At 32.0% G+C, this 16,889-nt stretch overlaps 1 protein-coding gene across 2 annotated transcripts in view; it reads right to left on the reverse strand.

Annotated features, from left to right (window-relative positions):
- LOC118193082 (transcription elongation factor B polypeptide 3-like) overlaps positions 1-16,889 on the reverse strand; it is a 242,034-nt gene that overhangs the window by 59,735 nt on the left and 165,410 nt on the right. For both annotated transcript variants that reach the window (XM_085809426.1, XM_085809425.1), the window contains exons 3-4: positions 13,892-15,079; positions 7,348-7,456 (exon numbers count right to left, since the gene is read on the reverse strand). In XM_085809426.1, coding sequence (XP_085665552.1) covers positions 7,348-7,456; positions 13,892-15,079 — 1,297 coding nt within the window. The remainder of the gene's footprint in view (positions 1-7,347; positions 7,457-13,891; positions 15,080-16,889) is intronic.

Raw genomic sequence — 16,889 nt, forward strand, 5'->3', positions numbered from 1 at the left:
AAGACAGTCTAAACTAAAACACTATGGGAAGTTGTTTAGAGGGAAATCGAAACTTCCATTGCTGGTAAGTGTGTTATTTTTATTTGAAGTGGCCAAAAATAGGTTTATATACTATTTAAAGTCCTAAATTAAATATGGATGGATTAAAGCCACCAAGTAATCTAAATTTCGAAGGTAATTTAAGCAAAAATTGGAAACAAAAATTTGAAATTTGTTATGTTAGCATTTGGTAGTATTACTAAATCACCTGAAACTAAAGTGGCTATTTTATTGCATATTATTGGTTAAGAAGCACTTGAAAAGTTTAATACTTTTAATTTAAGTGAAGAAGATAAGAAGGATGTTGACAAAGTAATTGAAGCGTTTAAAAATTATTGCATACCGAAAGCAAACGAAAGTGTTGATAGACATATATTTTCTGTTGAACACAACATGTAGGTGAATCGTTTGACGATTTTTTAACAGATTTAAAGAAATTAAGTAGCAACTGTGGATTTACAGAATTAAAAGACAGTTTAACAAGAGATAGAATAGTAAGTGGAATTCTAAATAAAAATCTCAAAGACAGACTATTAAGGGAAGATCAGTTAACATTGGAGAAATGTATTAAAATGTGTAAAGCTTCTGAATTAGCAGAACTTCAGAAAACAAAATAGAAGTGATCCAACTGAATAAACTTCCACCTTCAGAGGGAAAAAAGGCCAGTTTTGTAAGAAAAAATATCATGTAAAACAAAAGCAACAAAGTGGTAAATCATCTTCAGACTATCAAAGAAATGTGTATAGTAGTCAAAACCGTGTAGAAAATGTGGAACTGTTATTAAGGTTATACAACTGTCCTGCTTATTATAAGATTTGCTTGCACTGCGAAAAAAAAAAAAATCTAAAAATTTGCACTCGTAAAAATGTTAATGTTGTACAGAATAATTTAGAGCACAAGTTGCATAATAATGGTAATGAATATATTTTAGGGTCAGTAGAAGATACAAATCCATTTTCTAAAAATAGAACAGAATGGTTTGAAAAGTAAACGTATCTAAATATTTATTTAAGTTGGATACTGGAGCTCAGTGTTACCATTGCCTAAATATAAACACTTAAATTTAAGAGATAAATGTTTGACTAAATCAAAAGTCCCTTTAAATAATTACAATGGTACTACAATTGATGTATTCGGAAAATGCAAATTATTATGTGAGGCATCGAAAGGGGACAAGGATGAAGTAGAATTTCAAGTTGTAGCTTGTGATAAAACTGTTCCAGCTATTTTAGGTTTACCTACATTGCAAAAATTAAACCTAGTACAAAGAATTTGTACAGTAAATCCTGATTCTAATGAAAAGTTACCAGAACCTTTAAAAGGATATCAAGATTTTTAACGGAACAGGGAATTTAACAGGATATACCTATCACATTAAATTAAAACCAGGAGCTGTTGGTAAAATAGAGCCCTGTAAGAAAATTCCACTTAGCTTATTAAATCCATTAAAAAAAGGAATTGACAAGAATGGAAAAAGATGGTATTATAAAGAAAGTTAATCTAGAGAATTTGTGAATTAATTAGTTGTAGTGCGAAAAAAGTATGGTAATTTAAGGGTGTTTTTAGAGCCTCAGCACCTTAACCAAAATATACTGAGAGAACTTTACCACATACCGACCTTTGAAGAAATTTCATCTCAAATGACAAATGCGAAGGTGTTTAGTATTTTAGATGCAAACAAAACATTTTGGCAAATTAATTGTCAGATTCAAGTTGTGAATTTACCACATTTAATAATCCGTTTGGCAGATATTGTTTTTCAAGATTGCCATATGGACTGAGTTCATCACCAGAAGTTTTTCTGACATTTTTAGTGATTTAGAAAGTGTTCAAATATATAGATGATTTACTAGTTTGGGGAAAAGATAAAAAAGAACATGATTTAAGATTTAAAAAGTTCTTGGACAGAGCTAGAGAAAAGAATGTCAAATTTAATTTAAATAAATATAAATCTGGGCTGAATGAAGTTATATATATGGGACATATACTTTCTATAGATGGTTAAAAACCAGATGAAGACAAAATTAAGGCTATTCTAGATATAAAACCACCAAAAAATGCCAAAGAGTTATAAATGTTCCTAGGAATGATTACATATGTTTCTAAATTTATGTCTATGTATCAGAATTGACATAATATTTAAGAGATTTGTTAAAAAACAAGTTATCTGGAACTGGAATGCAACACACAAAAAAGCATTTAAAAGACTAAAAGATGCCTTAGTAGATAAACCAGTTTTACAGCATTATATATACTGGCATAGTTATATTATGATATAACTATGCCAGTAATTTTATCTGTAGATGCATCTCAAGAAAGACTAGGAGCAGTCTTACTGCAGAATAATTTATCAGTAGCATATGCATCTAATTCATTAACAGATACACAGAAGAATTATGCTTAAATTGAAAAGGAAACTTTAGCCATTGCATTTGCATGTGCAAAATTTCACCAGTATATATTTGGAAAGTACAAAGTCCGTAATCCGGACGTCCATTATCCGCACCTCAAAGCCACAAACTTTATGCATGCGCGTAAAAAATGCGAGTACATTACGCATGCGCTCATTGAAAGAAATGTTTAATAAAGTAAACAAATAAATATTAAGCTTCTTTTTTTTGTAAAATTTGATACCCTTTAGATCATAATTGCTCTTTATTTCATAAATTATGGCTTCATATTTTTAATTGTAAAATTTCTGCATGCCATCTTACCAGATTTAAATTGATGATCTATAATCTGGAAAAATCCTTAATCCGGAATCGCCAAAGTCCCGATGAGTCCTGATTACAGACTTTGTACTGTATTACAGTAGAAAGTGACCAAAACCTGTGGAATCAATTTTCAAAAAGCCATTAAATAAATGCCCAGGAATATTACAAAAAATGTGTATAAGATAACAGCCGTATCAGTTTCAGATAAAGTATAAACCAGGAAAAGAACTTTTTATAGTGGATGCATTACCAAGATCATTTATTGATAAAGGATCTGATTTCTTTGAAGAAACTGGATGGCCAGATGAAAAATGTATGGTTCCAGAACTGGCAAAACCATATTTTAACTTCAGAGAAGAACTATCAGAAGCAAACGGATTAATATTTAAAAATACCTGTGCTGTTATACCAAGAAGTTTACGAACAGATATGTTAAGTAGAATTCATTATGGTGATTTAGGAGTAGTAAAATGCAAGATCAAAGGAAGAGAAATATTATATTGGCCAGGAATGTCAAAAGAAATTGAAGATTTGGTACTCAATTGCCAAACATGTTTAAGTTTACAAAAAGTTTGTTTAAGTTTACAAAAGTCTTTAAGTACTAAATAACCAATGATATAAAGAAATACATAATGGTCCATGAGAAGTATTGGGAACAGACCTCTTTTACTTTCAAGGAAGGGATTATCTAATAGTTATAGATTATTTTAGCAAATTTGTTGAAATTAGACATTTGGAAGATTTGTAAAGTGTAGCAGTGATAAAGCAATTGAAAGTAATTTTTGCAAGACATGGTATTCCGAAAATAGTATATTCGGATAATGGTCCACAATATAGTTAGTTGCAAGAAATTTAAAGAATTTGCAAGAAGATGGAACTTTGAAACCAGAAATTCAAGTTGAAAGACATAGCCAAACTGTCAAGTGAATGCTAGAAAAAGCTGTAATTGACAACAAGGATCCATATTTAGTATTACTACAATATCATAACTCTCTTATTTCAGATGAAATTAAGTCACCTTCAGAATTGATGTTGGGAAGTAAAGTAAATGGACTGATGCCTATAAAAGAGAATTTCATCCAAACTAACGATATGAAGACCATAAACAACATTTACTGAAGAGACAAACTTTACAGAAAAGCTATTATGATACAAATACAAGACCATTAAATCCACTGAAGGTAGAAGATCATGTGTACATAAAAGAAAAAGGAAAAAACTAAATGAAAAAGGAAAATTATAGAAGAAGCAGAAAGACCATGTTCATACAGGATTATAAGAACAGATGGAAGAATTGCAGAAAGGAACAGAGATACATTCTTAAAGGAACTAATCAGAAAGAGTTTGCTATACAAAACAACTATGAAAATGAAAGTCATACGAATGAAGTTATAAATGAACCCGAGATATTTGAGAATAGCAGGATGACTTCAAATTTAGATGTACCTGTAAGTTCTTCAAAACCTAACAGAAGTGTTGTGCCATCAAATACTGAAAGAGATATTGCATCACCAAATTTTTCAAATGGACGTAACTATGTTACTCGATCTCGTAGGACTGTTAAAAAACCTCATTATTTAAAAGAATATGTATAATTTTATTTTTATTATTATTTCTGTTAAAAAAGGAAGATGTTATATATGTAACTGTATCTATTATTATTATTAATCATAACTGTAATACAGAATAGTACAGTAGCAAACTAGAATAAACGATATTTGTGTACATCCTGCAATCATCACTGAGCACATATCTAACATATAAAAATAATAAAATCTAGTTTAGAGCTGAAAATACTAAAATTTCATCATCTTAAAGTTAACAACAGCAGTCCTCTAGAGAAGCATTTCTCAAATATTTTTCAACTGGGGAGCACCTTTACAAATTAGAACATTCTGCCAACCACATTATTCTGACATTTATGCCTTTTGAAACCCTTCCATTTATCCCCTTTGAAGGAAATTTTTTAATCATATGCTACTACCAGTCTACTTATATTTTAAAAATAACATTAATTAATATTAATTTTATATTAAGTACAGAAGAAAATTCATATACATTTTTAATAATTCAAGGCTATTAAGAGCTTGGATAATTTTCAAGTTATTAATTAAAAATTAAATAATATTCATATTAATGCCTGCCAATTCTTGCATAGCTGTTCTATGGTTTGATACAATCTGTTGAGAAGCACCACAGTCATGGTGCTTTAAAACCTTCATTTCTTAGAAAGATTAAAGAGAGAATTCTGTAAGAACAGTAACTGGTAATAAATTTCATAAAATTTCAGTTTTAAAAGAAAAAAAATGATAGACAATTGCAGTTTTTAATTTCCAAACTCGGATTTTCTGCTGTAGAGTAACATGCACAGTTAATTTGAATTCCCCCCTCCTTTTGAGGACCAGAAGGGCAAGCTTCAAGAACAATAGACTGAGAAATGCTGCTCTGGAGGCATTATAAATGAGTGAGCGTTCCGTATGATTATAGACAAGGTAATGCTTAACTGAGAGCTTATTTTCCTTTTCAAAGCTGAGAGGGGGTGGAAGGGCAACTTCTGCATCACACCACACTCAAATTCTTCCAGATGAGATACACACATCAAATTTACAGGGAGTTTCACAGAAAATATCACAAAATGCTTCCAGTCATTATGTCTTTATTCTGGCAAGAAACATGAGTTTTGAATTTGAACAAATTATTGGAAGAAGCAGTTTTTGATCTGCAATGTGCACATTGAAGCAAATGTTGAAGGGCACATGTTGCAAATGTTGAAGGCATTTAATTTAAGGCTGAGAATAAAGGATAAATTGGTAAAAGATTATGATACTTTTGTTAGTGCAGCCAATAGGAATTTTCTAAGCAGCATTGTGCTATGTAATTATAGAACTTTGACTGATTAAGAACTAATAAAAAATGCAAATGTTTTACGGAAGCTTAAAAAAATTAAAAGAGGAAAATTGGGAGACATTGAAACTGCTCTTCTAAAAATGATTTCAAGCAATGAAACAAAATAATGTTCCTATTTCTAGAGCCCTTTTGACCATAAAGGCTGTGGAATTCACTAATACTTGGGGAGAATTTTGTACCAACTGATGGCTAAGATGGAAGGAGAGAATTAACATTGTTCACTGGAAGATGTAAGAGCCAGATAATCATGCAGCTGATAACAAGGTAAAAGACATCTTGCCTGGGTTGCTAAATGAACACAAGCTGTATGAAATTTACCTGAAATACAGACAAAACTGATCTGTTTTACAGAAGATTATCAGAATACACATTAGTGTTTAAAGGGGTATAATAGCAGGTAGTTTTAAGAAACTAAAAAAAGAAAAGAGTTACTGTGATATTAGCCTGCAATATGGATGGACCCATTAAAATTACACCAAATTACTGGGGAAAAAAAAAAACATCGATGTTTGAAAGGAGTCAAACATTTATCTCTAACTTACTACGACAAAAAGAATTCATGGAGAAGTAGTATTTTTAATGATTTTCTTTTGAAATGGCACTGCAAACTGAAGAAATAAAAGACAGCTTTGCTGTTAGACAACTGTGTTGCACGATACTCTGATCTGACTCTAAGAAGTATAAAAATTAGTCTTTCTTACTGCAAATACAGATTCTATTAGCCTTTGACCACATAACTGTTCTAAAAGCTTTCAAATATCATTACAGAAATGTTGCCATCCCCTAAGCACTAAAAAAATGAATCCTGTTAAAATGCAGCACTTTGAAGGAAATATAATTAGTGCATGGGCAATATAATTAGTTCAAATCATATATACAAACTGCTTTCGGAAACATGGTTTTAATTTAAAAGAAGTATCAGAGGTATTGCAAGACAATGTTTTGGGTGCCAATGAAGGAAGATATGAAGATTCATTTTTAGACTACACTGCAACTGACTATAATATTGAGACAACATTAGAAGTCATGAATGCGATATAGAATGTATTAAAACAGCTTCAGAAACTGGCAGTGAAAGTGATACGGAAGGAAGCAATCAAACACCAAAGTCGATCAAATCTATAAAAGCACTCCAGATTCTAAGAAATTTGAATTCTTGAACTGAAAGATGTACAAACTTCAGAATCCAGGTAAAAAACTGTTGATGAACAATACACAACATGGTTAGATTGGTTCCTTGTAATAATTTAATTTCGTAAAGTACATCATTACAATAATACTAAAAAAGGATACTGTATAATTCTATATTAGCATTGATTTTTTTATTATTAATTTAGGCATTAATTATTTTATTAATAGTGACTTGCAACCTTACTAAATAAGTTTAAAGCTGGTATCAAAATTTGCAATAGTCAGATCACCAGCTAATGAAATCAGCTGACAAATTAACTCAAATGTCCTTGGAATAGAAATGATTTTAATAAGCAGCAGTAGCTGTATAACACAACATAAAAACAATACAATTACAGGGCAGTGATTCTTAAATATAACTGTAATGAGTAAGAGAAAGAAATATATTAGATTTAAATCGAATTTGTAACTGTTATGTCACTGTAAAATATTCATAATTAATACCTTTTTAAAAATAATGTTAATTTTATAAAACAGAATGAACAAGAAATTTTACCTTTCTTCTTAGCATTACTACCATCTGCGTTTCTTGGTGGCAGTGGTCTATAGTTAGGTTGTGGTTGGGGAAGAGTAGAAAGGATATCAACTTCATTCAAATGGATAGGCTAGAAAGAGAGAGGAAATCAAATTTTTAACAATATACAGTCTTTAATCCGGACTCATCGAGACTTTTGCGATTCCGGATTATCGGTTTTTCCGCATTATAGATCATCAGTTTAAATCTGGTAAAATGGCATGCAGAAATTATAAAATTAAAAATATGATACTGTAATTTATGAAATAAAGAGCAATTATGATCTAAAGGGTATCAAAATTTACAAAAAAAAAGCTTTATATTTTTTTGTTTACTTTATTAAACATTTCTTTCAACACGTGCATGCGTAAAGCATACATTACGCATAGTCGAAATTAGAAAATTGGAACCAGAAAACTATTTGATGTGTATTCGTGATATTTATAATGACGAGGAGTTTGATTTAAATCATATCAAAGACAGAGTACATTGAGATGAAATACTACATTTAGTAAGGAATTATAAGCCAAATAAAAAAAAAATCTGCCCTGAAGATAAAGATAGTGCTGACACATCAACTTCCAGTTCATTGCGTGTTGCGTCCCCCCCCCCCCCCCCGCAGAGCAGCGTGAAATTGATAAACATATTTTGGAATGATTAGTGAATCAAAGGATATGCCTTTATCCATTTTTTGCAGCAATTCCACTTTTTGTTTGAAACATGCTTTCGCTTTGTAGATCCTTTTATAGCTCCAGAAACGGAAATTCTTTTTGACATAATCGAAAGTTCAAGCTTACTTTTATAAAATTGCTGTAACAGTCTGCAAAAAATAATAAGCCAGATCCAATTAGAAGATTAAGGAACAACGCAATCTGCAACATTAACTGAAATAGATAATTAGATAATTTTAGCCTAGCTTATAACGTCCGTTATACATTAAACGCTACGCATGAGCAGAAACTTTGTAGCTTTGAGGTCCGCATTATAGATCATTCTGGATTAAAGACTTTGTACTGTATTGAGAAGCCCCATTATTAAAACACTGCAGATTTCTGCAGTGAGTGGCAGCACTAATGGACTTTTCCTCATGGGGCATACCAACAGAGTTTCTTGCAGTATGGCCATTGATACTGAAGCCAAATTTACCATCATCTTGAAAGATATAGCTCAACAGTTGGAAGGTAAAACGAACAGCATTCTGCCTCTGAGGACATAACCCTGTTCGGAATTAATGACAAAGGAGTTAATTCATATCACCCACAAATCACAGCTCAAGGTGATATCACATTGGCAACGAGAATCGAATATTTACTACCTGGATCAATAAGTGAAAATACGGCTGTATGGCATAATGGAATCGTGAGCAGTACTAGCAGCCTTGGCACTCGTTAACTTCAGCATTCTGCTTCTGAGGACATAACTCTGAAGAATTAAAAGATGAAGGAGTTAAATCCGTCCTGAACAACATAATGAAGAAAGACAGCTACTCTCTTCCTAGAACTGACGATACTGCACACACTCTGGAAGCAGTGGTTTTTAACACTTTAATCCGCTAAATCCGTTTTGAATGACATCACGAAGAAAGACAGCAGCTACCCTCTTCCTAGAAGTGACAACACTGTATATACGCTGGAAGCAGTGGTTTTCGATGCTTGATTTGAAAAGTCTGTATTGAGAAGTAGAGATACACTCTGAGGAAAGATGGCATTTACTACTGGTCAAATGCTTTGGTAGTTCATAGTGATGCCATTTAGATAGGTGACATTTAGAAGTGACTTACCTCAGACATGCTATACTTGCTGAAGGTGTATGTATGGATCCAGAAAAAATGTCAGCACTTAAAGATTGAAGATGCCCTGAAATGTCGATCAGCTGAGAAATTTCTAGGGTCTTTGCACCTTACTGTAGGAGTTTTGTGAAGGACTTTTCTTCCCTGGTAAGACTCCTTCAGAAACTCAAACAGCAAGAAAAAGTTCTTATGCACAAAATAATGTGAGGATGCATTTAACAAACTGAAGGAGTCTTTAACATTTGTTACAAGCCTAACATATCCTCAGTTCCACAAACCATTTATTCTTGACATGGATGCATTGTTGTTTTGTGCCAAGAAATTAATGGTCAAGAACTCCTGTAGCACACTGCAGCAAGTGTCTATCTAAATCATAAAGAAATTACGGTGTAACCAGAAACAAACAGCACTTGGACCAGAAGTTAACCCTGTTCTTATACACTTATCGCAGTGCTGTCCACTGGACTACTGGCTATTCCCCATCCCAGAGGCTCTTCGGTTGTGACCTTTGTTTGCTTTACGATCTCTTGTTTGGTTGCCATCCAGACCTGCCTTCATTTCCTGAGAAGTAATTTTAAGATCTCCAGGCATGGTTTGAAGCACAATTATACACCAGAGCGAGTCAACATGGCAACAGAGAAGATGAAGACCCAATATAACATGAGAGCTACAGACATTGATTCAAAACATGAGAGCTACAGACATTGATTCAATGAAGGTGACAAGGTGTGGTTATGGAATTCAATTCAATGAAAAGGACTCTCTCCTAAACTACAGTCACACTGGAATGTTTCTTACACAGTTATAAATAGGCTATACAGCATAGTAGTTTGGATCCGTAAGTCATCAAATGATAAGCCTAATGTTGTTCATTACACTAGACTACCCTTTTACTATGGCCATAGTGCATAGTTCCTATAGTGTATATGCTATGGTTTAAAGTAATAAACTGGTTATTATTAATAATAACCACTTTTTTTGGTAAATAAGATAAATAATGCACATTAACCAGTTATTATTAATAATTTCCAATGGATTTTCCATCAGTTCATGCCTAATTAATTAAGCATAATTCATTGAAACTTCAACTCCAATAAAGTTTTTATATGTCTATATGCTATTCAATTAATGATCTTAATTGAATAAATTTCATTTCCCTGCTGACTGCATATCAATGAGGTCAACTTGACATTTTGAATTTAATTCATTGCTTTTAGCTGTTTTAACAAGGCCTTTTCTTGGAAGAATTTGATTCTTTTGACAAGGTCCACAAAAATTCAAATAAATCATTACCTTTTCAATTCTAATATTCTTATTTTTGGCCTTAACTTCTCTCATCATTCTGTTTTGCACTCCATGGCCGATTGCAATATGAATCTCATGAATTATTTGAAAATTATCTTCCATACAAGTGTAATACAAATATAAATAATCGGATCTTTTTCATTTTGCACTTAAACAATGAGTTTCTCAACACTGCCAATTTTAACAATATCATATCTTGATACTCATTGATAGTCTTCTGGTGTTTTGCCTGAAGTCTTTACTTTGCTCTCCTTAACTTTCGCAATAAAGGAATTCTACTATTCTCTAATAAATAACTGATGGTTTTTCCCCCCTTGTTTTGATTTAAGCATGTCCAAAAAATTGTTAAAATATGACTTTGTGAGTTTTAAATCCTCTTCCATAGTGCTTAAATTACAGCAAAATTTGTGAAACTCTTAAAAAAGAACAATGCATATGCCAAAAACTGACAGAGAAACTAACATCAAACTGGCAACTATGTAAAAAGAATCAAACCTGTTAAACAACAAATGAACAATGCACACAAAATGCAAGTGTCTACATACAAATTAAACAAGCAACTAACACTGCCCAGCTGTTTGTGCAGGAAATTACCATTACGCCTGTGCACTGGAAATCTCTAGCCAAATGCGTTGAAAATTATTACATTGGCCAAACTTCAATGGTAATTATTAATATTAACCATTAAATGTGATAAATTCTATTAAATTATTCACTTTAACTGGCTTATTTGGTTATTGTTAATAATTGCCAGTTATTATTAATAATAACCAAATAATCACACTGAGTGTAACATATATAACCTAAATAGCATATTAAGACCACAATCCTATTTGTGTACAAATTTGCAAATTTATGCATTTATTATTTGATTTGTTTTATAATAATAAATGCAATTTTTAAAATAATAAATGCAATACTGCTGAAATTATTGCCTTCTATTGCAGTGATTTTAATTAGTTGTAAGTATAACTTCCTATCCAGGGATTATACTGCACAGTCCTTGGAAAGGGGGAAATGTTATGGATTTTAAATATATATAAATAATTTTCCTGAAATTATACAGAAATTGAAGCATTTTGTTTGTGTAATGCAACATGAAATGCTTGAAAGAGACCACATGATATATTCTGATGATATAAAAATAACATTAAAGGGGGCAAGTCTATTTAACATTAAGTAAATGGCTATCTTGGTCAATTGGCCAGATATCGCCATGTTGGCGATGGTGTTTGACGACTATTTTTCATTGCAAAATTTGGTGAGGAATCGCCAAGTCACCAAACCTGGCAACCACTTAGCGACATTTTATTCCTGTCCCTGTATAACTAATCCTGTAATTTAATAACTGTAATTCATCCCTCTATGTAGCGGTGACTGTATATGGCTCTTAAGTTGTAATATTAACTGTATACGCCTTCCAGCAGTTTTGAGAAATGGAAGGTATTAGAGATTTCCTGGTGGCCAGGGAAAAACTATATAACAACGTAGAGAGCTCTCTGTTCATAATTCACAGCTGAATCAGTAGTATTGAGATATCCATTAGAGCTTTACTTTTTAGATGCACTTTGCATTGCATTATGTTTAATGTTCTTAGTAATTTGAAGTGTAAACTACTGATCAAGCTCTATGATACTGACAAGAAATAGATGAGTATTTTTGTGGAAAACTCCTGAATTGTAAAGTGTTTCTTTTGAGGAAACAAATTTTATCAATAAAACAATTTTTTACAAGAGGTTTTTTTTACAATTTACAATGGCACATAAAAACTGAGGGCAGAATTTAGAAGCCCAGAGTTTGCAAAGGGTGGTGAAAAGCCTAGCACTGGCCCTGTCAGAATCCAAAAATCTAAAAAATACATAGGTTTTATAGATTCTAAAATTTTCTTACAATAATTTGCGATTTAAAATATTTGCTTTAATAATACAGTCAAAAGTCGTTAACTCGGAATGATCTATAATTCGGACCTCAAAACTAAAAACTTTCTGCGCATACGCCGCGTTGACACATGCGCGTAAGACCCTTTACGACTGCGCATATGAGTGTGCGCAGGTGCAGAATACATTTTCGTGCGCGTTTTATGTATAATGGACGTATAAGCTAAAATTATCTAATTATCTATTTCAGTTAATGTTGATGATTGCGTTGTTCCTTAATTTTCGAATTGGATCCAGCTTATTATTTTTTGCAGACTGTAAGAGCAATTTTATAAAAGTAAGCTTAAACTTTCGATTATATCAAATAGAATTTCCGATATATATTTGTTAATATGTAAAGGATCTAAAGTGAAAGTATGTTTTGAAATCCGAAATCTGTTTATCAATTTCACGCTGCTCGGCGGGGGGAACGCGGCGGCGTGTGCGTAATGAATTGAAAGTTCATCTGTCAGCACTATCCTTATCTTCAGCGCAGATGTTTTTATTTTATTTGGCTTATAATTCCTTACCAAATGTAGTATTTCATCTCGATATGCTCCGTCTTTGATATGATTTAAAACAAGTTCCTCATCATTATAATTCGCTACCGATAGCGAAGAAAAGTAACAGAGGTTATTGAAAATGAAAAAATTTCGATTGACAAATTAGTCGGTGTTCTCGACACAGCAATTATAGGACTTGAACAGCGGAACTTTGTAACTGAACAAGAAATTATGTCTGTTTAATAGAATTAAAGAGAAAGTATTATCACATGAACGGAAGCAAAACTTAAACAACTTACATTGAAAGAAATGTTTAATAAAGTAAACAAATAAATATTAAGCTTTTTCTTTTTGAAAATTTTGATACCCTTTAGATCATGATTGTTCTTTATTTCATAAATTACGGTTTCATATTTTTAATTTTAGAATTTCTGCATGCCATCTTACGAGATTTAAACTGATGATCTCTAATCCGGAAAAATCGATAATCCGGAATCGCCGAAGTCCTGACGAGTCCGGATTAACGACTTTTGACTGTATATTAGTAGATTCTGTGATACTTCTGCTTGAGCAATAAAATCAAAATTTCTCATTAAGTATGCAAATTATTTACAAGAAGTATTTTCCCGGTTTTTTGTATTTATGGATTTTAAGCTGAACATAAATTTCATTCAACAGTTAATTAAAAAATTATGTCCTACAAGTAAATTTTCAAAAGTTGTAGAATAGTTGTTCACGCACTGAAAACTTAACTGAATACTATGGCACTGACTGTAGTTGATGTCTACGTATAATGTTGAATGTGCAGTCATCTAGAAATTAAAATATCTTCTAGTACTCTCGAGTACTAATTAAACTCAAACCTTAGTCAAAATAAGTGACAGCCAAAATAACCTGAAAATATAGCAAATAATACAACTTACAAAAGACATGGAAAATAAATCGTTTGCTAATTTAAAAGCTTTCATACATTCCTTTTATTTCAACATAATATAACTAAATGCTGTACTTACGTTCAAAGGAGGCCCTGGTACCAACTTTAGGCATGATTTTTTCTCAGCATCTGGTTTGTAAGTATTTCTTAAGCTGCTGGATGATGATGATGATGATGCTTTTGATGAAGTAGTAGTAGTTTTTGGTTTCTTTGATGAGGAGGATGAAGCTTTTATGGAACTTTTTTTCCTTTTCACAGAAACAATATCATTGAAACCCAGACAATCTTCAAAGCTCACTTCAGATGATGTAAATGCTTCAGTAGACTGTATTTTCAGTTTTCCTTTCAATTTTTTATCCTTTGAATTAATTTTGCTCTGGTGAGACTTTTTGTCCTCTGATTGACCTGTCTCTACTTGTTTCTTGCTGGATGATGCTTTTAACTGCAAATCTGCTGGTCGTGAATTCTTCTGAAAACTATCTTTTCGCGAGCTGAAATGATTATGATGATTATGGGCTTTCTCCTTTCCTTCCTTTTTCTTCTGTGAATCAACCTTTTCTTTTTTCTCTGTTTCATGTTTACTTTGACTAGAATGTGATGTACTAGATGCAAGTGAAGCCTCGTGTTTAATTTTTTTAGCCTTTGGTTCACTTTCTCCACATTTAGATGACTCAACATCAGGAATTTTGCGTTTCTCAGCTTTAATTTCTGAATTACTATGCCCAGAATCAAATGATTTCTCAGTATCATTTTTCATTTTTTTCTTGATTTTCTTACTATTAGGATACAGTTCAGGGTGTTCTGGAGTGTAGTACAAGTTTACTTCAGAATTAGGATCGTAATCAATGCATTTTGATGGTGCCTCATCCTTTTCATACTTATAAGGTACAGGACTAGAATCAGTATAATTCCCATTGATTCCACCGGAATGTTTTTTAATCTTTTTTTCAGGCGAAATTTCTTTTGAATTCTTACTTATAGTAGACTTTTGCTTGTGCTCAGATTCAGAGGAACTCTTTTTGCCATTCATATGTTTTTCGTTTAATGATTTACTGTGTTTTCCGGAAACTTCAGTGGATTTACTTTCCTCAGCGCTTTCCTTCTTATGAGACCCATGTTTGGAGTTCAGTGACTTTGGATGATTTTCTTGAATTTTGGTGTTGCCTGCAACTATTTGTCGCCACTTGGTTAGAACAGCAGAAGCTTTTTCACCAACTAGTCCCGGTTTCTTGGCTAAAGTTCTAATAACTTTACCAATACCAGTTTCCTAGAAAGAAACAAGCTATTACACTATGTTGATGTAAGAAGAACTTAAAATATCATACAAACTTTTAATAATTTTTATGTACCACAGAGAACATTAAGTGTATTTTAACAATTAAAAGGTAATTATGACAAAAACAAAACATTTTTCTTATGTATATTGCAGTTTTAAAAGTGAAGACTTTTTTTTGCCAAAAGATTTTTATTCTTTGCAGTTCTAAGGTATATAAATGCAATCAAAATTTTGCTTAAATAGCAGAGTCGCTAAAAATATTTTTATGTAAATCATATGATCACATGCTATGCATTTGATGATGCATTTTGGAACTGAAATACTCTTTAAACCAGAAAACTTCTTTTTAAACGTAAGCCAAAAAACTCAACTTCTTACAAAATATGCACTAGTGTTTTATCTTCCTATTTTACAAATCAATAAAAAATTTAAAGCAATTAACAGCAAGCGTGATTTTAAATGGTCTCAAAAGATGTAAAAACAATCAGCATAGTTGAAGTTTCCATTAAAGTGTTCTAAGAAGTCATCCTTTCCTTAGATAGCTATTGCATTCTTTCTCATAATCAAATAACCTAACTTGACAGTGAGAAATAGGGTCGAGTTTCTTCTCACGTATGTTGACATCACTACTAATGAAAAATATAAATAGTGGGGGGTGGGGAGGAGATAGAATTCAGAAATATTTTTAAAAAACCTAGTCATTTTTTAATTTTGTCTTTTAGAGCCTGTTATTATGTAGCAAACATAATTTAGACTGCAAAATGTAAAAACTGCCATAACGGAGCATTTTTTTCATGTGATTATTATATAAAAATATTAGATTATGTTATCGATGACAATCCTTAAAATAAAGAACTGTTTGTCCAAGACAGCTTTTCTACTGGAAAAATTCTCCAGCAATGGATCAATACGTTAATATTACTGCAATTAATTCACATATGAAGCTAGTGCATTACCTTTCTAGCACAAAAGATATACTATGCTTCTTCACCATAATGAGACTAGTTCATTCCTTTGGATTTTATTTCAGATGAACAGCATATTCATTTACACTTAAAACTTCGCTTGCATTATACGCTTAATGTCCTGGAGCAGCTTTATTCCCTTCAGTGTAATAATTTACCCTATCATATTTTTAATTTGATCCGATAAGAACTTAAGAAAATGCAGCCTATCACTTCATAGAATTTAATTTTATAGCAGTTATTTTTATTTTGGAACAAGCCTTTCATTTACTTTCCCATCTTTCATCTATGTCTCACTGCCAGAATGAGTTTTCAAGATTTTGTTTTGTGTAAATGAGGTAGAAACCAATATTTAAGCTGAAGTCTGGGTCATTTCATTAGAAAAGCATGTTTTGCCTTCTGGCCGCATTGTTGCTGCTAGTCTAATCTTAACAATATTCGGCTGCATTTGTTACGTGCCTCCTAGAATTTGCCAGTCATCTTAAATACATGCCAACTCTGTTAATTAAGTATGTGCAGCTGCAGCTGCTTTATTTTAGTTTATAATAGATTAATTTCATATTTTCTATCTTGAGTTAAAGCCCAAGTGGAGGCTTATTGTAAGCTTGAGAAGGGGCCATCTGTTCATACATTTTGAGTTAGTATAAAGGGTAATTAACCAATCTTTGGACCTGTTAAGTATCAGAAGTCTGTGAATAGTTGATACACAGTTCTTACACATTCTAGCTTTCAAGGAACGCTAATTTAGTTAGTATATTACATTGGTGCCCGAATAATTATCGAACCATGTCTCTGGAGTCTGAAAGTTAACCTTAGCCAATTCTAGATTGCAATTT

This window comes from Stegodyphus dumicola, chromosome X2 (assembly GCF_044657685.1).
Source record: "Stegodyphus dumicola isolate Sdum_Otavi_A_Nest chromosome X2, ASM4465768v1".
NCBI lineage: Eukaryota > Metazoa > Arthropoda > Arachnida > Araneae > Eresidae > Stegodyphus > Stegodyphus dumicola.